The following is a 23159-nucleotide window of genomic DNA, read 5'->3' as shown; positions in this document are numbered from 1 at the left end:
ATATATATATATATATATATATATATATATATATTATAAATTTTCGATATAGATAATATATAATTAATCAAGATCGGTAATGTTAAGATCCCAAGTTTTGTTTTGGAAATTTTTGTTTTCATATATAGGAACATAAGTGTTATGTTGTGTAATAGATAGAACTTTAGTTTCGGGGTTTTGTATTTTTTTTTTTAAATTTGACTTGAAAGAAAGTTTGTGTTCTTTTCATCTTGTTTTTTTTTTGGTAATATTAACGTTCATGACTTGCCACATCACATACCAATATAATATGAAAATGCAAGTGGTATTTTTTTTATTTATTATGAATTGTCAATGCACATATATATATTTCCATGACCGTTTTTGCATGAATTTTAAAATAAAATTCGGAGTACCCTGCATGTTTTTCGGTACGTGAACTATTACGTATCTTTCGAGTGTAAATAGAAGCGTAAAATGAGTCCAACTCATAGGTTGGTTTGCCAACCGTTCCATATTTGTATGAATCGTTCCATATTTTATTAGATATTTAATTTGTTTTGTTTAAAATTTTAATTTTTTTTTATTATATTTTAAATATTTTTTAAAATCATATATTTGGTTTGTGGGTGACTCGTTTTAATTCGTAGATTAAGGCGATCTGGATTGGATTAGATTTTTTTTGTTCGTTAAAAAATAGATTGGACTGTACCAAAATAAATTGAAACGAGTAGGATTGGAATGGGTCGTGTCCGCACCCCTAAATGGAAGCCTGCATGCATCTTTGCGCTGTTTTATTTTCAGTTGTCGTATTATCCGTTGTATTTTCATTGGAACCCTTTTATGTCCGATTATCAATATCATCCGGATCTAAGTGGCCTTGTTTGGTTACAGGTTCTGAGTTATCCTTGCTTGATTTTACCCCATAGAAGGATATACAGTCCAACTATCGCTACGAGAGAGCACATAAAACTTTTTTCAATCAAAATAACACACGCACGATAAAAATGAAAATTTTCGATTTAAAATATTCGATTCCAGTAAACCTTCAATTTCGGCTGACTCGAGTCGAATTTATCGTAACAACAATAATAATAATAATAAATGAATATGGATTGTATTTCTATATAATTGTTTTTGGGTTTGTATTTTAAAAAACAATCGTATTACAGACCATTTAATACGAGTGACTGTTGAGAATATTCATTCAATGATGTATCTATTTCGTTTTTTTCGGTTTTAAACTAAACCGAACCAGCGGAACGGTCCCATTTACGCTAAACCGATTTGGTTGGATTTGAACCGGACCGAAAAATAAATCAATTTGCCCTTTTCTTTCACTAAATTAGAAAAAAATATAGGAAAAAACCTAAACAACGCCGAAAGAAATAAGAGTCGCACTGTTACCTTACATTTACAACAACGTTACACGATCCGCGGCGGCTCTTTTCTTCCCTTTCGCCGTCTCCGCCGCCGCACTTCTCCACCGCCCTTTGCAGAGCTCGTTCTCTGGTTGAAGATTCTACTCTCTCGTCTTCAATCTGTCTTCTTGTTGTTATTCTTCTTCGTTTTCCTTCGTCGTCGTTCGGAGGTCCTTGGATTCTTTGGTTTTTGATCGAATAGGCGTTTCGAGGACTGTTTCAATGGCGAGTAGGAAGCTGGTCCGGGATTTTCTCATAGCGAAGCATCCGATTTTCGTCCAAATGACGCATCAACGGGTTCGTTGTATTATCGTATTGGTGAATTGCTCTAGCAGGTTTGTGATTAGGACATGTAATGATGCTGATTCCTTTGTTAATTCGTATGTGATTAGAGAGTAAACGCGAGGTTAGGGTTGCTGCCTGCTCATGGGTCCCTGAATCCTCGCCCGTTCAGTGTGTTCGGCGAGTTCTCGAAGAAAATCAAAGGGGAGGCAGAGAGGTATTATGTGTCTCTTTTACGCCGAATTATAATGGGAAGCTTTCCATATGCGTGTGCGTGTTTGTCGGCCTGCGCCTGAAATTTATGTATTTGCTCGATGATACATACCTATACAGTGTTTTGATAAGTTGAGGATGAGAGAGGAACTCATAAAATATTGGTTCTCATATATTTTTTATCGTGATAGTGTTTAGTTTGGTTCTGTTATGATAGGATGGGGTTTGAACTAATGTGTTCATTGTTGCTGTTGTTGCAGCAATCCTGAATTTCAACGAACGGTGAAGGAGCTGAAGGAGAGAGCCGAAGAGCTGAAAGGTGTAAAAGAGGGCTTGAAAGAAAGGTACTTTTCTTATGTAATTGTTATTTGTTTAGCCTTTCTAGGTATTAGGGTAAGACATACCGTATATTGCCAAGGGAGGCTCTGAGAAATGGGTAAAAATGGCAAATGCAGGACGAAGCAGACAACTGAGCAGCTGCATAAGCAAGCTGAAGGTGTGTGGTCGGAGGCCGAAGCCGTGGTGAAAAAGGTACGGTTGAAAAGAGTGCCCTTTTTTTATTGGCACTATATTTTCCTGAACTGGTTTTGTTTGTTCTGTCGTCGGTATATTCCGAAACTTTCTTCCAAAAGTTTAGAAAGCAGTATTGATCCATAAATGCAACCATTTGCTGGTTGGAATTGTATCTTACCTTTTCTAGTTTGCAATTTTGATGATCTTTTATGGTATTAATTTGCTGTCTTGGTTTGTCAACATTTTTGTTTTCTGAAGCTATCTTCTGTATGCATTGTCTTTTGTTTTTTTGCTAGCTGATACTTTAGTGATGGATATATGTGATACTGAGTTGTATTCGTTTTTTCCTATGATTTTTCAGTCAACTTTCGATTCTTGACATTGTGATGGCTACAGAATCTTCGTTTAAACATGTTTTGGCATATATTTTGCAGGTTTCTTCTGATGTTAAAGACAAGATCTCAGCAGCCACAGAAGAGGTCTTGTTATTCGTTTGTTTTTCTTTCCTTCGAAAGAGCAGCCATGTCTTTTCTATGGTTCTACCTCACCTTATTTATTTATTTTCTTTGTTTTAGGTCAAGGAAACATTGAAGTTTGGAAAGCAGGAGAGTGCTGGATCCACAGAGTCTACAAGCACAGCTGGTACTGGCACAAAAGATGCAGGCACTGGTACCTTCGAAGAAGAGAAACAACACCAGCAATCAGGTCCTACCGATTCACAGGAGACATTATTTGGAAAGTTTAAGTCAACTATTTCTTCACCAAAGGTTTCTGGGGCATTTTCCAAGCTGAAGGAAGCAAAAGTTGCTGACTTGGCAAAGAAGGGCTATGACATTGTGAAGGATGAGTTGCGTGGTGCTCCATCTAAGAAAAAGCACCTAGAATGTACTCCTACCCCACAATTTACTGGCGAGAGAAGTACGAGAACAGAAATGGTGGTTGTACCAACAAAACAGCCTATATGGCGAAAGAAATGGGAAGCCTTCAGAGAGAAGGTAAATGTTCCTCTTGTCTTGTCCAATTGCAACATATTTTCAGGCTCTTATCTAGAAATTGTCTCCACTTTTTTTTAGATGCAAGGTCATCCTGTATTTAAACGTCTAAGTGGGATCAGTGAACCTGTTGTCAACAAGAGCCAAGAGGTAATGGTCTTTTCTTTCTTTACACGGCTTTCGTTCAACTGTTTCTTTCGAATTTTGTTTTTGCAGTTTCTAAAACGTCTACCCGTGCAGCCAAGATATTTTACTTGTACCTCAGCCCGCTTTTCCAATTTATAGATTTTGTTATTTTTGTGCTCTCCCTTCGTGTGACATAGCTGCATAACTCCTACGAGACTAATATTCTATCTTTAACTGTTCCAAGCCAATTGTGTTTAGTATGCACACCCAGCGGCTTTATCTGACATTATTCATGGATTGGAATGTGTAGATTGCGGAGGACGTGAGGGAAAGATGGGAAACTAGTGATAGCCCAATTGTTCATAAGATTCAGGAGTATGTAATCTGTTACCTTATCCCTTTCAGAAATAACTTTGCAGATACTGATATGTATACCTTCTTTTGGTCAGCATCAATGATACAATCTTTCAAGAAACAGATTCCGCTGCTTCTTATAAAGAAATACGCCGCCGAGATCCGTAAGCTATATATAGTTCATGAATGTTGGTCGTCATCCACCTGGTCTGAAGATGTTTCTGCTAATTAAATTCTCTGCTTTAATGGTTAGATCTTTCTCCTTACCGGACTTTGTAGCAGAAGTTCAGGAAGCTATCAGACCGGTCCTTAATGCGTATATGAAGGTGAATTCTGAGCTTTGCGATGAACCTTGTTTTGGCATTGTCATCATTCTGAAAACTGGCATGCTTGATTCGTTCCTTTTTTCTAACGAAGTTTTTTTCTTTCGACAGGCAGACGTTGAGACCCTGAAGAACTACTGTAGCCCTGAAGTCATTGAACGGTGTAAAGCAGAGCATGATGCTTACAAAAGTCATGGTATATTTTATGACAACAAGGTAAGCAAATTTTCCCAGTTCTTCCTATTTTTCTCTCTTGCACATCTTAAAGGAATATTGAAACTAGTTTCTAAATAGAAGTGGGGGCTTAGAAGGGTTGTTTTATCAAATTTTTTCTTATGAATATGGTACTTGAGGATTTTATTGTCTTTAAACCTGTCACGAGACTTGTTCAATCTACCAGCTCCTGACAATCCCACATGTGGTTCCATGAAACTATTTGTGCTAAAACCAAAACCAAACTCGAAATCCGATGTTGTGTGGGTTCTTTTGTGTGAGGTTTTGTTCGAGTAACTGCATTTTCTTGTCATATTCAGCTTCTGCACATATCTGAAGTTGAGGTACGAGAGACAAAGATGATGGGAACTTCCCCTATAATCATCGTGGCGGTAATAATGCCATTTTCTTCCTCTTCCTTCACCCCTAAATCTTCCTGTTCGGTCCCTGGAACACAATTCACTCACATTCCCACATGTAATGATTTCAGTTCCAAACGCAACAAATCTACTGCGTTCGTGACAGAAACGGGGCAATCACCGAAGGAGGCAAGGTAAGGCAGTTCAAACTAAGATCTAATCCCGAAAACCCGTTACATTTACGCCGTGTTACACTCGAAATACGTACGGTTTGCTTGTGCAGGATACGATCCAGACGGTGTACTACGCGTGGGCAATGCAACAAGTGGAGCCAGAAGAGCTCGGAGAAGGCGCATTGTATCCGATATGGAGGCTAAGGGAGATGCAGCAGCTTGGTGTTCAAGCTCTCATCTAAATAAGTTCATAACCCAGACCCACACTGTATGATCAAATCAAATCACTCCATTTTTTTCCCCTTAGATCTTGATGGAGTTCCCAGGGAGGGGAGGTCTCTCTGGGTTTAGAGGAAATTTTGATCAATTTTCTGATTTATTTTGAGTTGCATTTATAGTAGTAGATGCTGTTTGTTGTGTTGAAACTGTGTTATTTGATTCTGTCATAAAGGCCCTGGTAAGGAATAAATAACATAGTTATTTTAGAAATCTAATTGACTACAATTTTTGTGAATTTATTTTTCACATTCGGATTTCAAACACTGCGTAAACTCACGACCAACACATATATATAAGATGCTGTTTTTTAAATTAATTTATCAATGGAACATGTGGTGTTCTATGTGGACAAGACATTGTCTTGCCAACAAGAAGAAACACGAAGGTAAGTATTTTTAAAAGAAATTGTCTGAGAGATTAAAAAAAAGAAAGTGGATTATGATCCATATTTTTCCAGTGCCTTTGGGCCACTCGGGGGGTATTGGATAATATATATTTATATATATTGTCGAGTTTTAAATTAATAAAAATGGAGTTTATATATGTGCCTTGAGATAACATAGCCTTCGGAGAACGGGACTTTAGGTCTTTCGTATTATCGTTTTCATATGGTTCAGAAAATATTGGTGCTCTTTCGTTTCTTTTTTTTTTAATACAAATTTCACGTCTTTTATTTTATTCGTTTTCCTCTCTCTATTCTGTCGTGTTAGGATATTCTTCAACTAATTAAAGAATCTAATCAAATAATAAACAATTGTGTTTATATTAAATTTGATAAAAGCTTAACCAAAAAAACGACTTATTGTGTCTGTTTTTAAAATTTTAAATTGAATGTGAAATATTCGGAAAATAAAACAAAAATAAAACCTTTTAGAAACAAAATTTTCATATAAAAACTGACTCATAAAACTAGAATATCTAAAAATAAAAATTATTGATATATATATATATAATTTATTGTGTTCAATAAATAAATAAATAAATTAACATATCTGCAATATTTTTATGCACACACATAGTATAACCTAATTGTTGCTAATTTTGGGTAACTCTTTTTTTTTTTTAAAAAGAAAACTTTATAATGCAGGGCTAGACGATGTTCAATAATTGAAGCTGCTTACTTTCTCTTCGTATTCGAACAACTCTTGAAGTGGTCCTCTAGATGTACATATAACTTTTTCATACGTTATATATATATATATATTTAATATTTATATATAACATATGAATGTCTAACTCAAATAAACACTTTAGAGATAAAGAAAGTTCGGAATATTTATTGGTTTCAAGGCAATAAATCTCACAAATAGGAAGCATTCAAGTAGAAGGTTTGACTTGCAGATGTCTCTTTTAGCTGTTACTATCCTTTTATACTTTAAAATCCAAAATTAATACTATACGTTTACTAAATATTGCAAAAACAAAAGGAAAAAATAGTTTATTAATAATGTAAATAGGGGTGTAAAACACACTCATGAGACCTAACCCAATCCGACTCCTTCCGATCTGGAAAAATTTTAGTCCACCTCAATCCAGACTGTTTTTTAGCGAACCAAAAATATATCAACACAACTCATATCGTCTTAGCCCATGAGCCAATCGAACCGGTCCACGAACCAAATATATAAATTTTAAAAATAAAATTTTAATACTACTAAATATTTAAAACTAATTTTAATATTTAAAAAATATTTAAAATATAATAAAATATAAAATTTTAAACAAAAACAAACCAAATATGTAATAAAAATATAATTTGTATATAAAAATATTTTAAAAAATATAAAAATATTAAAATTTTAAAAAATATTTTTTTGTCCTACGAACTAAGCCCGACTCGTGACGAGGTAGCTTTTTTGGCCCAATTTTTTCTAGACTCGATTCAGAATAATATGGATCGGTTTGTGAATCGATCCGCGATCCACAACTCGTTTTACCCCTATATGTAAAAGTAAAAAATGTGACAATTTTTTTAATCAAAACGGCTAAAAAATGTTCTACATTTATGGATCCTTTTTTCCCTCTCTTTATCCTTCTTACAATAATTTTGCATTAAAACAGATTAGCATTAAGAAAATAATTTGAACGGCTAAAAAGACGCTAATCCTAATTATTTAATATCCCCCATTTTGCTCAAAATCAAGCGTTACAAGTATACAGTCCATAATAATTATATATATATATATATATATATATATATATTCAAAGAATCACATCCAAAGTTTTTCCTCATCACAAATTTGCGGCAGGATCAAATGTGGTATCATATTAGGAATTTATTTTCATATTTTAACCGAATTTTCTCCCACAATCATGAAAGAGAATAAAGAGGAGACGAAAGACTAAAACATAGGTTTGGTTACCAAAATGGAAATATTTTAGGCGAGGTGCGAAAGTGGGGTGAACGCGCGGTATAAGAGCGTGAAATAAACAGCGAGAAGACTGACAAGATCTCCAGAGACACTATAGCCATTGTCCGATCAAACACCAATCCACTTCTCCAAACATGCTCTCGCACGTGTCTAATCCCTTTCTCAGTCGTCTCCTGTGAAGACTCGGAGTGAAAAATAGGAGACCCATCGATTAACTTTCCCACTTCCTCTGGTCTGTTCTCCACGATTAGGTTAACAAACTGAGAGAGAGAGAGAGAGAGAGATGAAGGGTGAAGGGAAACTGTTCTTGAAGTCTCGCATGAAGTGGATTGGTTTGGTCGGGCTTGTACTGTCGGTTTTCTCTCTCATTGTCCACTTTTTGCTCGCCAGATTCACCGCCGATGCCATTTCCGAGTACTCGATCCCTGTCGCGATCTTCTCGTGGAGACCCATCTTTGAATCTCCAAGCTTTTCCAGAAATGTATCATCTTTCTTTCTGTTTCTGTTCAATTTCTCTCCTTGTTGTGTCCAGCCTATAGATTGGACGATTTCAGATGCATTATTTGTGTATCCGCGTGCACACAAGCATTTGAACCCGTTTATATTTTCAAGTGGGCCATTCTTCTTTTCTTCTTGGCATCTTGAATTCCATCGAAAAATCCGATTTTTTCGCTCGGTTCTTTGCGGTGCTTTTGTTTTTGGTCAAAGCTCAAAGCTTTTTGCTTAATTTTCTGTAAACTCGTCGTAATTATTGTTCTTTTTGGTGCTTTAAGGGTTTATTAATTGTTTTCAGACTTTTAACCAAGATTCACTGTTAACCTCTTAGATTTTCACGAATTTCACAGACACTTGTATGTAAATGTATGCATGTATGTAATTCTTTCCCCTTGAACTTCTTGCTGTTTATGCAATAGTGTAGCTTTCTGGTCTTATACTCTTTTCTCTTTGGTTGGAAAATCTGTTCTACAGACACCACTGTACAGAAGACTCTGGGGCCCGACAAGGCATGTAGATTCATTACAGCCAGATGCAAATCCGAGAGGGTACTATGCAGGTTACGTTAGATTAGCTTCTTGCACAATCACATGGTTCTTCCTGCATATCTGAGATTGTGATACTTTGAGCCTTTGGTTATAGTTTGAACTACAAACTGGATAAGCTCTAAATGTGAAAATTGTTCACCTTTGCCAAGCTTTACTGTACTGGCTATTTTGGTCTCCACATCTATCGATTGAATTGTGTTTTTGTGTTTAGCAGATCCTCCTGCTAGGACAAATGGGTTTGTCTTTGTCAGAATACAAGGTGGTTTCCATGAGATTAGGAACTCGGTAAGACCTGCATTTTTTACTGAAGAACTTCCTGATGTTTAAATGATGCTTCTCCTCAGCTTTTTGATGAAAAAAATGGATCCTTTTTCCTCGCCTTGTTTGTTTAGATTCCGGATGTGGTTGCTATCTCTCGGCTTCTTAATGCTACTCTGGTTGTTCCCGAGATCCAATCAACGACCAGCAGCAAAGGAATCAGGTCCGGTCCATGATGAACGTGTTCCATCATTGATACCGATGATTGATGTGACTGGTTTCTGATGTCCATTCTGCCTTATTTTTTTCAGTTCACAGTTCAAGAGTTTTGCTTATTTATACAACGAGGAGCATTTCATTGCGGCACTCTCGAAAGATGTTTCCATCGTTAAAACTCTACCGAAGAAACTCAAACGGGCTAGAAGAAAGAAACTAATACCTTCCTTTAAAATCCCTTTTGGTGCTTCTCCTTATTACTACTTGCACCGTGTTTTACCCGTGTTGGTCAAGCATTCGGTGGTTGAACTCGTTGTTCCCAATGGCAGTTGTCTACAAGTAAGATCATTTCCCATGTTTTAAGATGCTTGTTTTCTCTAACCTAATGATCATTGTTTATCTTTGATTCGGGTTTGCATAATTATGCTCATCTTATTATGTTAGCAGAAGCATAGTGTTCATCGAGTTTCTTTTGAATAGGCTGAACTTCCAAGTGATCTTGAAGAGTACCAAAGGCTGAGGTGTAGGGTCGCGTTTCACGCCTTGCGGTTTAGGCAAGAGGTCCAAGAACTCGCCTCTCGGGTCTTGCTAAGGTCATTCACTTTCTTCGTGATCTGTGTTAATGATATTCAACCATATCGATCCACCATTTTCTGATTCGTAATGAATTCTAACCGCAGGTTGAGAACTTTGGGTCGGCCTTTTATAGCTTATGATCCCGGCTTGACCAGAGAAGCCTTGGCTTATCATGGCTGTGCCGAACTGTTCCAGGTACTTTGCCTCAAACCGTGAAAGAAGTTTCTCTATTCCACGAGTTTTTTTCAGAATCTGTTTATCGATATATCGTATCTTGAAACTTGATGTGCTTAATTTTGTGTTCGAGCTGCTGAAAAGGATGTACATTCGGAGCTTATTCAGCATAAACGAGCTTGGATGATAAAACGTGGGATCGTCAAGGGGAAGCTTATCGTAGATTCAGTACAGAAACGCATGAAAGGCATATGCCCTCTAATGCCGGAAGAAGTAAGTATCTTTCAAACGTTGTGGCTGTAGCACCATTCTAAATCGATTCTAAGTTTATGTGTCGTAATAGCATATAATGCTCTATTTTTGTTCAGGTTGGTGTACTGTTACGTGCTTATGGGTACTCGTGGGATACAATCATATATGTTGCGGGGGGAGAGGTTTTCGGTGGGCAGAGAACGATGATTCCTTTACATGGTATGTTTGAGAACGTCGTTGATCGGACTTCTCTCACTACAACATGGGAGCTGACGAGAATGTACGGTCGTGAGACCAAACTCGAAGAGAATAACAAAAGGACACCTCCTTCGGTTGAAGAAGTGATGGTCCAAGATTCTTGGAAGATCTCGGGGCCACGCCCTCGCCCTCTTCCGCCTCCACCCGCAAGACCAAAGTATTATAACATCGAAGGATGGTGGGGATGGGTGGCCGAGAGTGACAACGAGCCCGAAAGCACTGTTATAGAGCTGAGAACCAACGCCCACAAGCTATTGTGGGAAGCGATTGATTACGTGGTAAGTGTTGAAGCTGATGTCTTTATCCCGGGATTTGATCGTGACGGGAAAGGGCACCCGAGTTTCGCTAGTTTGGTGATGGGTCATCGGCTTTATCAGTCTGCTTCTGCTAAAACATTTAGACCAGATAGGTACTGTTATCTGACATGTTTTTTTTTGTACTACAGTATAGAAGATGCTGTTATGATAATAAAGCCATGGATAATAAGCTCTTGTTCCGGTTATTACAGGAGACTGATGGCTGCGCTTCTTGAAGATATCCAGGATCATATGTACGAAGCGAATCACACATGGATAACGTCAGTGAGAAGGCATCTGAAGAGAAGCTTACTCGAGGGTCTAAAGGAATCTTCCGAAACGTCAAAGCACCTTTCTTTTCTCGCTCACCCGGTCCCTGAATGTTCATGTTTCAGACCACACGATAAGAAGCCTGAGACACTGGCGAAGAACGTGTCGATGGTGGAATCTGATCTCGGGGTTACCCAACGATGTCCTGGATGGATGGAAGGTGTCGAGATTCAAGGATCAAAGGATAATGAGATAGAGGAGGATGTCGATGAGGAGGATTCGTCTTCTTCCGGAATGTTCTTTGGAAACGGACAGAACAACAACACTGTTAGCCATGAAACTGGAAGTCCCGAGGTTAACAAGGAAGAAGGTCAGCTAGAAGATCAAGAAGAACTCGAGGGCGGAGATAAATAGGGTAAGTTTTGAAGCAAATGAATTGGTTCTGTTCCACAACTCAAGAACCCTGCAAGCCATCCAATGGCATCTGGAGAAAAAGCTCTGGACATATGCAAACAAATAGGTTACAGACAAGATGTAGAGAGGGAAACGAAGTGCAGATACGAGGAAGAAAATCTAACTCGGGAACTCGGAGGCAGAGACAGGATATGTAGTTTTAAGTCTTTGGTTTGTTGTTCCCACTGAGTTTGTTTAACCTAAAAAGTTGTTAGCTTTTTGTTCATGGAGGCATCTGTGGTATCATCGTTTGTCTCTGAACTTTCTGGTGATCAGTTTTGCAAGAGCTCGATGTCTTCTGATCCACAAAACACAGGCTTCTCGTGTAGTTTTTCCAGTTTACATGCATTTTTTTTTGTCAATTTAAAAGTCTGATTTTTTTCGATGATTTTTTTTTTTTTTTGTGCTTATGGGTATTTCACCAAATCTCATACTGGCCACCATGTGAGCGAGTTGGAGAAAAAGTAGGGGTGTATCTGATCTCTATAAAAGGTTTGTGCCTGAAGTGTAATTATTGATGAATATGGAGGTCGTTTTGATATCTGACAATAAATTATTCTTTGTTGATTTAATTTTGTCCTTTTTCACCTAGGGCTTTTGTTTTTCCCTTAACAAAAAATTAGAGAAAATCTCCCTCTCTCTCCTCTCTCGCTCGCCGGAGCTCCGTCGGGCATCTCCATCAACTGTATCACCTCCGGCGAAGAAATCGTCTGTGCTCGAGCGATGAAGTCTCCGGACCTGGAGGAACAAGAGGATAACGATGTGTACGATAATTTACCTTGTCGTAACGGTTCTTCTTCAGGTTCGTGTCGGAATCTATGTGGTTTTCGTCTCCGCGTAACTTCTGCGCAGGATTTGATATTCATCGTATCACTTTGGCTGGAAATTGCAGGAGAGGTGACGAGGCGAAAGACTAGCACGTACAGGTCGAAGCATTCAGAGACTGAGCAGCGGAGAAGGAGCAAAATCAATGAAAGGTGAGATTTTTGAGGGAGTTTTCTGATTTCCCAAGAACAGAGAATTGTTTTCAACTCTAATGTAAGGCATGTATGCATATTACGATGGTATTTTCCTGTCTTTGAGTGTTGTCGTGTCCTGATTTTGGCGTTGGTGCATGTGATTGGCCGCTTCGGAATGAACTTTTATACACATGAGGTTGTTTATATTGTTGATTTGACACAGGTTTCAAACTTTAATGGATCTGATACCTCAAAATGATCAGAAACGAGATAAAGCTTCCTTCCTGTTGGAGGTATCCTCTGATGGAATATGCGTACACCTTGTACAAGTTTGGATGAAACAAGAATCATTCAGTCTAGAATTGACTTGTAGTTGTTTTACGTGTCACAGGTTATAGAGTATATCCATTTTCTTCAGGAAAAGCTACAAATGTACGAGGGTTCTCACCAAATGTGGAATCAAGGCTCAGCCAAATTGATTCCATGGGTAATTTCTTTTTCCTTTTGTCCTTTTGTGCATGTTTCGCTTGTAGACATTTCCTGGATTCGTTTGCCAATCTAAGTTGACAATTTTGTTTTCAACTGACGTAATTCATTTTCAGACAGCACAAAATTCCTCATTTCATTTATATTCCAACTAGAAAGCCAGTGAATCTTTTATCTTGCTTTTTTAGTTTTATTTCTCTCTCTCTCTGTTTTATTGGAAAGAAAAATGACTTGTTGATTTGTTTTGGCGTTCTGTAAGATCTTCTCAGTTCTATTGTTTCATCTGATTTTCCTATAGAAGTATTTTGTTTAATGGTATTTTATGTTCTTCTTTGATGCAGAGAAATAATCCCAGGCCTGCTGAAGATGCCAGTGATCATTCTCAAGGCATGAAAAGCTGGTCAAGTCATGAGAAAGCTTTTGTTGCTCCTGAAATACTCTCTGATATGCAAAACTCTCTGGACGCTGATGTCGACTCGATAGCTGTGTTCAGGACTCTCAATCAGGATCCTACTTCAGAACTTCCATCTTATTTTCCGGCCCATCCTACACTGCAGTTTGTTCAGCAAGATTCGTGCCAAGTGAGACCAAGCAGTGGATCAGCTGTTTGCAATACAAGCGAACCTTCTAACTTGAAGGAAAAAAATTTGGCCAGCTCGTCCACTGCCTACTCTCAAGGGTAAGAATGTAATGCAAGTTATGAAAAATACTTTTCTGTTTAATAATTGGTCTCTTGCTGAGGTTATCGTATAGTTGCTATGAGAAATGTACGACGATGGACATCTTTTTTCTCTTTAGTGTTGCGGCTTTTCTTCTCTCTGTTTTCGTGGATACTTTTCTCTGTTGGGTAGTGAGGGATTATGCACGCAAGGCTGATGTGGTTGGCAATGCTTTCTTTATTCTCTAAATTGGTAGCAATATTGTTGAGTGTAGAAGCGCAAGATTCTTACTACTATTGTGCTTTAGCACACCATGGTTCCAGATAGAATCTTTTTACATTGCAAACTGAAGTTTACATCTCAGATGTGGAAAAAACTCATAGCAGCATGCTTGTTTTGGTTTTGAATAGGGTACTAAGCTCTCTTACAGAAGCACTTAAGTCATCGGGTGTCAATTTGTCAGAGACCTTGATATCTGTGCAGCTTAGTGTTGGGAAAAGAGCAGATCCTGAGGCTGCTGTCACTGCTTCGGCTTCGGCGGTACGTTTATAGCATCGATGCCGAAAAAAATAATAATAATAGAAAAACACAAGCAAACAATATTTCTGAGTGATATATCCGTCATCTTAAGTTATACTTCTTTGTTTTTACCTTTCTTTAGGAAAATACCAATGGGCTCGCAGACAGAGAAGTCGGTTCCCAAGGTGAAACTAGAAGCTTCTATGAAGAATCTAAACATGCCCAGAAGAGGATAAGGCGATAAGCAATATTCTTTCTTTCCCCCTGTTTTGCCCATCTTGCTTTTGTTTCTTTTGTGGGAGTTTGACATTTTTCTCAAGGCACCATGGAATATCTAGGTTCAGATCGATTGTAAATACTTGTGGTCACTGCGTTTACCCGTTGCATTTAATCTTATAGAAAAGAGAGAAGAAGGTTGTAGCAAGTGTTTACGCTTGAGATACAATACAAGCTCCCATGACCATAATGAGATGAGAGGTGACTCTTGCTGCTTTATCACGTCAGTTTTCCTTTATACAGTCTCATATTTACTTGTTTTACCATATCCTTCTATGTTGTACCTTCGTTTCCAAAGGGTTAACTGCGGTTTTAGGATACCCAGATGCAGGAGGAAGTAGAAAACTCGTCTTTATTCTTAACCCTGATATAGATATACATTTTCAAATACAAGAAAGAGTGAATCTCTCAGCTAAATCATGAGGGCATTGTATGTATCTTGATACTCAATACTCCATCAAGGGGAGAGTTCATGTGTCGAAGAAGATGAAGCAGGGGGAGGCCCTGGGCTGCGTGGCGGTGGTAGGAAAGGGAATGGAGGAAATGGGATGAATGGTCGTGGTGGTGGTGGTGGAGGCGGAGGGGGAGGTGATGGGATTAGGCCTGGAAAGGGTGGAAAAAGCGGTGGCAGTGGAGGAAAGAAAGATGGTGGGGGAGGAGGAGGAGAAGGGGGAGGCTGAAATGGGTTTGGAGGAAATATCGACGGGGGAGGAGCAGGAGGAGGCTGAGGAAATATCGGAGGGAATATCGATGGAGGAGGAGCAGGAGGAGGCTGAGGAAATAACGGAGGAAATATAGATGGAGGAGGAGGCTGAGGAAATATCGGAGGAAATATAGATGGAGGAGGTGGCTGAAATGGATTTGGTGGGAAGATTGAAGGAGGAGGTGCAAATGGGTTGGGAGGAAGAAACCATGGAGGTGGGAAGAAGAGCTTCTGGTCTTGGAGCTTCACCAGGTATTTTCTCTTGTCTTGAAACTGAATCTCAGTTGCTGTCTTAGCTTGTCTGAACCTATCCGATTGCTTCTGTGCCACGTAGAAGATCCCTGCAAACAAGATCTGATCTCCCTTTCTTGATTTCAGACGAACAGGAAGAAACGATGAAGAAGAAGCTGAGGTGGATGATGCTGAGGCACAACACGAGTCAGCAAGTAACTTAACTGAACACCTCTTGATTCTTTTTAAGCATTTCTTGGCTGGGAAAGGACACTGAACCCGGAATTCCCCACGACCATCAGTTACTGTTTCTTGTCTGAAACTCGGTCTTGATCTTCTGTCTCTGCATTCCACTTCAACAGGAGAACCTGAGAACCAAAAAAAAGAAAGAAAACAGAGTGACAGACTTCACAGAAGGAGAAACAAAAACATATGAATGAACATGTCTGGTCGGGTTTCGGGGACCTGAAATGAGGTAGCTGGTGTTGCAGTAGACAGTTCCGACGACGACGAGTAATGGTAGATTCTTGGCCTCTGAAGAGAGATTGGAGACGGTTATTGTGAAGAAGAGGGAGAGAGCAAGAATGAGAAAGGAAGGCATTGACATTGTCGAGCTCTGAAGAGTGATTTTGGCCATCAAAACTGACTTTAAAAAAAAAAGGTTAAAAGAGCAGAAGAAGACGTGGAGCTGCTTCTGCTGTAGTGTAGAAAGCTTTTGTCTGTTTTTGTCTCGTGATTCTCCTACTCTTGTTTCGGTGTCCTAAGGAAAATATATAAAAACAACACATGAATTTCAATCCCACCAAATAAATTTTGCAATATTAATTTCTTTTTAAAAAAACAGGATTGAATTGAAATGGTTTTGTTGGATTTTTTTTTCATATAGCATGTTTTATCTGTAAGTTGATTTTAGAAACACTATATATAAAGGCGATGTAGGTTTCTACTGACCTGTAATTTTTTTTTTGGGGGTGGGGAGGTAAAAAAAAAGGGATAATAAATTTAAGATAATTGAAACTGTCCTAAATATATGGTCTGAAAAAAATCAAAAAATAATTTGCTTGTGTGGAAGAGAATAAGGATATTTCCTGTTGAATCACGAGATCACTTCAACTCAATCATTTGGACAATGTTTTGTCCGATTCATATGTTTGGTGGCACACCAAATTTTCTAATTAATTTTTTTTTCACTTTGGATGTTTTTTTTGTTAGAATTCAAGCCTTATCCCAAACTATATATATATATATATATATATATATATATATTCAGTGATATTAATCCATTTAGTTGAATTTATGGCATAAATTATTCGTATCAACGTCTGTATTTGACAGTAATATAATATGATATAGTTCTCGTTCTAATTGATCCTTCTTGACAGAATATATTTGATAGAGAAAAAACCTTTAGGCGCGTAACGTATACTCGCGTTAGTTGAGCGTGGGCGTGAATAAAGAGAGAGCATTTTATTTAATGGCTTAAAGATATTGATGTTTGTGATCAAATAGATTTATAAACTAAGCCCAATCATATGAATTATTATTTAAGGCCCATTTGATCAAATACCTTATCTCAATATTAAAAAGCCCAGAAATATGATTACAGCCAATAATATGTTGAAATAAGATGGGTCTATAGATTAGTATAAGGCTAATCCATCAATAATTATAAACCGATTTAAGCTTTGGGCTTTTAATTTACAAAAGATTTATGACTTTATCCGTTTTAACCAATTAATATACATATAATGATATAAATGAATCCTAAAACAAAACTTGTCCCTTGCCCAGATACAATTTATCCTCACCTAACAAGAATCCAAGACCACGAAAATGAGAGTCAGACACTTGCAGTGATGGAAACTTAATCCCACAACTTCTTACATACAATTCAAAGATCCATACAGTGAGGATTCATATATACATAAAATAACTTCTTGTGATACCAAAAAAAAAAAAAAAAAATAGAGCCAATGGCTTAAACATCCCCCCGATGCCCATACCAATACAGAAATAGAGTTCCATTAGGAAATTAGCAAAGCAGACCCACCAAACCTAACAACAACGAGGAAACCAATTAACCTATACAGAGAGAGAGAGAGAGAGAGAGAGAGAGATGAGTTGTTTGTATCTATACAAATTGTACCTGATGCTGTGCCCAAATGTCGATGGAGATTCAGAACCAACCTGAAGCTGTGTCTTGCTGTTTTTTTAAAAAAATCTCTACAATGATTCCTTGTCGTAAAAGGCAAGAAGCTGTTTCACATGGTTATTCCAAGCAGCCACGCTCTGGCCATCCACTTGAGCCCAGTCCACAACCGTTGCAGCTGGTTGCTCCCACCATTCTTCCACCTTCATTTGTAATTCCACACCATGTTTAATCCCCATACTGGATTATATAGCACAATGATTGGTAATAATTAAAAAAAAACAGCTCTTGACAGTGAGAATGAATTATATTATACAGTTTGAAAAGTCAGTTCCCTACCAGACCCCTCACATAGTTGCAATGTTCCAAGGACTCTTGAGCATTTACAACCGCAGACTTCAGTTCCGGCAACCATTTCTCCGTTATTGTTCTGTCTTGTTCGGCAGCAAGATCCAGGCAATACTTAGTTGTCCTGTGCATTTAGTTTTACACACAAAGAATGCATCATCAGAGGAGATTAAACCAGTCATATTTAAGACATGAAAAAAAAAATGGCATATCTAAGGAAGGTAATGCGGTGCACAGCCCGTATAAAGGAATACAGTGGGGCTTGTTTTACCTTTCGTATTCTTGCTGGGCATGGTAAGCATGGTTTAACAAAGCATGCCCACTTTCAGCAAGATCCTTCCGTATATGGACCAAGTTGATTGCCTTTGCTAAATCTTCTAAAATACATGCCTCAGAGCCACGAAGCTTCAGACAGAACCCAAGAGATTCTAAAACTGATGCCAAACTTGCATCTGAACACTCTAGTCCTGTTTTAGCAGCAAAATATGTCAAATATAACAAATCCTTTACAGAATCCACATTAATTACGTTCATCACTTTTAACTATTGTGAGCGCTAGCAAATTTATTTAAAGGAGCTTCATTTTCCATTGTTCTACTAAATGCTGTGGAGATCTGCAGCTCGTCCAGGGTGCATAGATAGGTGGAAGCAGCCTTACAGAGCACGTGGACAGTGTTAAGCCACTTGGGTTTTTCAGCCTGTCCAAAACTATGCAGCTGAACCTCTCAATACGAAAAGTGTCTCGAATTCTTGGTTTTGTTTGGTTCAATTTTGTGCTGCATTGTTTTAACAACAGCTCCGCAGCAATCATTCTAGTTTGGACGAGCACCAAGTGCTTTGGTAATGAACAGTATCTATTGTTCATTGTCCCATGCTCTCAAGTGGGTTCACGATTCATCATCCAAACTGAAAAAAGAAGACTCACCTGCAGGATATTGAAGGGCAGCAGAGATACGACACATAGACGGAATTGCTGATGGATCTCTGGCACCAGCTCTTGCTGTCAACAACGCAGCATTCTTCTCTGCGGAGACAAGAGCTTCAGGTCCCGTCGATCCATTAGCACCCATAGACTCCAGAAGTGCCTGATTAGGAAAACATTCAAAATAAAAGAATAGATCTAAGGCATCTACAAGTAATTTTGATAAAAAGAGAAAGTCATGTGATCAGAATTCCGCTAACCCTATGAAATCAATAAATGTGCTCCTTGAACCACGTGCCAACAAATGCCTACAATCCAAGATTGTTTTACTTGAAAACCAAAATAAATCTCCTAAATAGTTACCCATACTTTCCTATATGCAACATATTTTCTTTCAGTGTTTTCCAAAAAATTCAAATAAACCTGGTTCCTAGCCCACATATATCTCGCCAAGCCATAGAATCAGAATGCACAATGATACAGAGAAACAAAATACAACTAATACCATTACGCTCTTACAAACCTGCGGGGTTGCTGGAAGCATATAGAGGGTGTTATCAGGACTTCGGAAGAAAGCAGAAACTTCTTTCTCAATAAAATCTTTCGCACTAATTGAAATGTTGGCAACAACCTCACAAGCTGGTATGATAGTGGCGGATGCATATTCCCTTGCAGCTATTGGTTGCTGATTCCAGAATGCGGCAGCATCCTGAACAAGAATTAAATGATGATATAGTGTGATGCCAATTTTAATTATCTGATTTAATTCAAACACAATAGAAGTTTAAAGATTACCATGTTGGCCTTCAGAAGAGTGGTATATATGGTCTCAAGTTCAGATCTGCGAGCATCAAACTCTTCGATTTTCTTCCACTTCTTTTCCAAAGAATCTTCGGCTTCTTTCCTTTCGGCACATAATTTATTTAGCCTTTGTATTTCAGACATCAATATGTTTAAACTAGCCCTCAATCCAGCAGCTTCTCTCTCCTTGGCCCAAACTTCCAACTGCAAAATGAGAAAATCAGATAGCTCGATCAAGCAAATATATCAGATGTACACTAAAATTTAATTAGGCATTCATGATAACTGAACATCAGTATTGTGACAGACAACATAAGACATGATCAGCATGTTAAGCCTAATGAATGTGCTCATTTCAATTGCACCATCTCGCAATGCAATGAAGTTCAGAGAAAAGTATTACTGATAGTTGGATGACAACGAATGTTAAAAGTAAAAGGACAGAATCAAGGAAACTGACGAAGTTCAGGCAGTTACCTCAAACTGCCTAAGATTGCCAACATTATGTGATGTGCCTCCAGAAAGTGAATGTGAAGAAACTGTGTCAGCACTCCCGTACAAACGTTTTAGAAGCTTCTGACATAAGTCCCTTGCTTCAGTAGCTTTGTTTATAGCATCTTCAGTAGCCAGAAATTGTTGAACATGTGCTTTCTGGTAACGGCAGCATAAAAGATTGTATAAATGGAATGTTACAGGCACGACAACATAACATGTCATGTGAACCTACAGCACCAGAACACCTAAACCCAGAACAAGCTGTTTGTGCAAAAACACTTCTAAGCTTGATAGATCTTGTTTGCCAATATATATTTGTGTAAATATATATACATAATATATATATATATATATATATATATTTATCCACAAGAGAAAAAAAAGGATTAACCAGATAACGAAATTAACCTGTCTTTCAAGGAGCTGATTGTTAGATCCTTTGGAATGAGTATCTGTATTTATCCTCCCGTTACCATTGAATTGAAAACTTAAAGGAGAGCTCACATCAGAAGATATGTCCGTTACATGGTTGTTCTCGTACTTGTATCTGTGAAATGAATTGAAATCAAACATCTTGGTCAGTCAGATCAATACCCTCAACAAATAACCAGAAAAAAAATGCGAGATATATCATTCAAGGAATAAATAGAAAGAAACAGACGTCCGAATACGATTGACAGCACCACGCAAGACCAGGACCAACTCACACCTACCAGATCAGAAACATTAAAACAAAATCTGGTAGTGAAATAGCTCCACTAAAAGAGTACCAATATGCATTATTGATTGCACAAATCTGCAATGCAAAGCCCATTTTCGGCACTCAAGTGAATTACCCAAGCAGAAGCAGAAGTAAAGGCAGAAGAAGGAAACTGAGGAGACACCTTAATGTTTCGGCATCAGCTCTGACATCAGACTTCTCTATTTCTCTGTATATTAGGGTCTTTAGACGTGTGGTGTATGCATCAATAGCCTGAAGCAGTAGAGGAGGACTCCTCAGACAATTCACAATAACAGTTCTTATTTCATTGGATATTTCTCCATCATATTCAAAGCCCAGTTTCGTAACTTCCAGCTCTGGATGTGAATGAATTCCATTTCCTTCGTAAGCGGGGAAGGAGTTACGTATTCTTTCAATCATGTATGATGCAAGCGATTCACAAGCTTTCCTGATATTTCGTTCTCGGGTTGTTTCAATGAGAATGACATCATCAGACTTACTTCCTTTGACAGTGGAATAAACAGCTTCCCTCTCAATGTTAATGCTAAGGCTGCTTGATACTTCACTAGAAGAATCAACAATTGACCGTTGAGCATCCCTTGCTTGGTTAACATAGACTTGTAGCCTTTTGTGATACTCAGCAAATATTCTTGCTGCGTCATCACATTGTTGATCATAAGCCTCCAACATCACTTGTCTATGCCTGTAAAATGAAAGCAATTTTTAGCGTAATTCCAAATATCTATCGAAGGTAACAGTATCAAATGACTCTGTGTATCAGAATCAATGCAGTTTATGCTTGTTGTAACAAGAAAACCGATCAAGTACATGCCGATTGCTAGCCAACAATGTTTCATCTCCGGGAAAGATAAACTTTAACATTTCACCAAGTCTAGATAGAAACAGAAACTTCACAATACAATTAGCGTATAACCAGACATGGACTCTTTGGGTAATTGTATCTCACCCTCCAAAATCTCGGACGAGGAAACAGAAACAACATCCGACAAGATGTGAGGAGTTGGCAGGAATTGCTCAAGTGAAAATTAGGAATTTTCTAAACCAGATTAGCATGACACAAGTACAAAACTATCTTTCAATTCTTTACTATCGTTTTGCTGAGGACAAGACACTAACGCTAGTAGAGAAAACTACATTATCAGAAAGCACTAAAAGCTCGTAGTCGTCAGAAGGGTAAATTATAAATACAAAGAAATTCAAATCAAACCTATAATTCGCCCGCTCATCAAGCATCCTCTTTCGTTCTGCTTCTTCTCTCGAAACCTCCAACATTCTAGCCTTCAGATCCTTTCTTTGCCTCCTCACAATATTTCTCAATCTCTCCACCTCCTTTGCAGCCAATTCCCTCTCCTGCAATGCAGCCTCTCTGCTCTCTGCTGTGTTCGAACTCTCCCCAGCCACAGCTTTCGTTTTTCGCCTCCCTTTACTCCTACCCTCCTTCTCGGTATTTACAGAACTATCAGTGCTAGTTTCGCCACTGCCCCCATGAACTGTAATATTCCTCCTGATGTTCGCAGCGGTCTTCTCAGATTTCACTCGGTTAATCAAAAAATTCCAAATGGGTATCATGTTTCCCCTGCAAATCTTCCTTATCGCATCGGCAGAGGGCACATGGGATTTGCTTGGGGCGCTATAGGGGCCAAACGGGCGGTAACCCATTTCCTTCTGCAACCATTCAAGTATCGCCTCTGGTGTCGGGGCCGAGCTCGATATGCTCTGCATTCTGTAGAACTCGATATCTCACCAAAACTTCAAATCCCAGGAAACCCTTCACTTATCTCCAGACATTCGGCCTTCCGCAGAAGAAAACCCCTCGAATTCTCGACTAAGGTCGAATCCAAAACAACAAGAGCAAAAAGGAACTTTTAAATACATAGTTTACACAGAAGGAACCAAAATTTCTCGACGCGCATCCACATTACTCGAAATAATCTAGGGTTTTAGAGCGCTCGCCAAAATTCTATCTGATTCCAAATCTGGACAAAAAATTGGAGTACGAAGACACAAGCACCGAAAAGGCGAGATTCCCCGACAATCGGAGAGCAGAGAAACAAGCAACCGAACAGATCTGAGGATCACAACCGCCGAAATCTCCAGTGCCCGAGACAGGAAGAAAGATAAACGATAACGACAGTGATTGATTCGGGGGGAGAGAGAGAGAGTTCAAAAAGGTCCCGCCCGCTTTTTTCTTTGTTTTGCGATCCAAGGGATCAACTGGGAAGATTTCGTAGAAGTGACTCAGTTAAGTCGCGTGTGAATTCAGATATGGAAAGAGTTCCGGGTCGGGTGGTAAAAGGGGGCCGACCCGTTCTTTTGCCCAAAAACTAAATTAAAAAGGTATGGGTCGATTTTATAAATAAGTTAAAATACGGGGGCTGTGTCTGTGAAAAGGCATGTTTTTTACTCGCACCAGATTCAAATTCAATTTAGATGGGTGTCGGTCGAACGTGAAAGTCATCTCTATTTCACTGAAA

At 38.5% G+C, this 23159-nt stretch overlaps 5 protein-coding genes across 14 annotated transcripts; 3 read left to right on the top strand and 2 right to left on the bottom strand.

The window, feature by feature from the left end:
* The first annotated feature begins 1356 nt into the window (after positions 1–1356).
* On the top strand, positions 1357–5437 carry LOC104805532 (mitochondrial import inner membrane translocase subunit TIM44-2-like). Its single transcript, XM_010530134.2, has 14 exons — positions 1357–1697; positions 1793–1899; positions 2156–2239; positions 2351–2426; positions 2843–2887; positions 2984–3403; positions 3482–3550; positions 3837–3901; positions 3976–4044; positions 4134–4206; positions 4315–4419; positions 4737–4808; positions 4907–4969; positions 5059–5437. Exons 1-14 carry the CDS (start codon positions 1623–1625, stop codon positions 5188–5190), a joined length of 1455 nt encoding a protein of 484 aa, XP_010528436.1. The 5' UTR covers positions 1357–1622; the 3' UTR covers positions 5191–5437.
* Positions 5438–7708: 2271 nt separating this feature from the next.
* Positions 7709–11757, top strand: LOC104805530. Of its 2 annotated transcripts, none has more exons than XM_010530132.1 (10): positions 7709–8080; positions 8569–8653; positions 8857–8927; positions 9035–9123; positions 9212–9455; positions 9597–9709; positions 9797–9887; positions 10011–10139; positions 10235–10785; positions 10885–11757. In XM_010530132.1, exons 1-10 carry the CDS (start codon positions 7883–7885, stop codon positions 11354–11356), a joined length of 2043 nt encoding a protein of 680 aa, XP_010528434.1. In that variant the 5' UTR covers positions 7709–7882; the 3' UTR covers positions 11357–11757. The 2 variants fall into 2 exon arrangements, with proteins under 2 accessions (XP_010528434.1, XP_010528435.1); XM_010530133.1 differs by having other exon boundaries at positions 7991–8080; positions 8569–8642.
* A 232-nt stretch (positions 11758–11989) lies between these two features.
* LOC104805528 (transcription factor BIM3) lies at positions 11990–16053 on the top strand. Of its 5 annotated transcripts, XR_770521.1 has the most exons (9): positions 11990–12197; positions 12288–12372; positions 12578–12647; positions 12728–12841; positions 13182–13519; positions 13910–14039; positions 14161–15249; positions 15376–15443; positions 15591–15613. XR_770521.1 is itself a non-coding variant. In XM_010530129.2 (8 exons), exons 1-8 carry the CDS (start codon positions 12119–12121, stop codon positions 14260–14262), a joined length of 825 nt encoding a protein of 274 aa, XP_010528431.1. In that variant the 5' UTR covers positions 11990–12118; the 3' UTR covers positions 14263–14536. The 5 variants fall into 5 exon arrangements, 2 of the variants coding, with proteins under 2 accessions (XP_010528431.1, XP_010528430.1); XR_770520.2 differs by having other exon boundaries at positions 15376–16053; XR_770519.1 differs by having other exon boundaries at positions 14161–15443.
* LOC104805529 (leucine-rich repeat extensin-like protein 3) lies at positions 14633–15882 on the bottom strand. Of its 2 annotated transcripts, XM_010530131.2 has the most exons (3): positions 15694–15882; positions 15454–15596; positions 14633–15351 (listed from the first exon to the last, which is right to left on the bottom strand). In XM_010530131.2, the coding sequence occupies exons 1-3, from the start codon at positions 15863–15865 to the stop codon at positions 14752–14754; spliced, it is 915 nt and encodes a 304-aa protein (XP_010528433.1). In that variant the 5' UTR covers positions 15866–15882; the 3' UTR covers positions 14633–14751. The 2 variants fall into 2 exon arrangements, with proteins under 2 accessions (XP_010528433.1, XP_010528432.1); XM_010530130.2 differs by having other exon boundaries at positions 14633–15596.
* Positions 16054–17062: 1009 nt separating the features above from the next.
* LOC104805527 (AUGMIN subunit 5) lies at positions 17063–22899 on the bottom strand. 4 transcript variants are annotated; one of them, XR_770518.1, is made up of 11 exons: positions 21893–22899; positions 20828–21367; positions 20352–20490; positions 19926–20099; positions 19443–19652; positions 19171–19356; positions 18651–18810; positions 17997–18192; positions 17717–17849; positions 17375–17580; positions 17063–17283 (listed from the first exon to the last, which is right to left on the bottom strand). XR_770518.1 is itself a non-coding variant. In XM_010530125.1 (10 exons), the coding sequence occupies exons 1-10, from the start codon at positions 22405–22407 to the stop codon at positions 17452–17454; spliced, it is 2382 nt and encodes a 793-aa protein (XP_010528427.1). In that variant the 5' UTR covers positions 22408–22899; the 3' UTR covers positions 17063–17451. The 4 variants fall into 4 exon arrangements, 3 of the variants coding, with proteins under 3 accessions (XP_010528427.1, XP_010528429.1, XP_010528428.1); XM_010530125.1 differs by having other exon boundaries at positions 17063–17580; XM_010530127.2 differs by lacking the exon at positions 21893–22899 and having other exon boundaries at positions 17063–17580; positions 20828–20916; positions 21165–21322.
* Between the last annotated feature and the right edge of the window lie 260 nt (positions 22900–23159).

Source organism: Tarenaya hassleriana, unplaced genomic scaffold (assembly GCF_000463585.1).
Source record: "Tarenaya hassleriana unplaced genomic scaffold, ASM46358v1 Cleome11, whole genome shotgun sequence".
NCBI lineage: Eukaryota > Viridiplantae > Streptophyta > Magnoliopsida > Brassicales > Cleomaceae > Tarenaya > Tarenaya hassleriana.
Note: the sequence above shows the minus strand (reverse complement) of the source record. Positions and strands in the feature narration are given on the sequence as shown.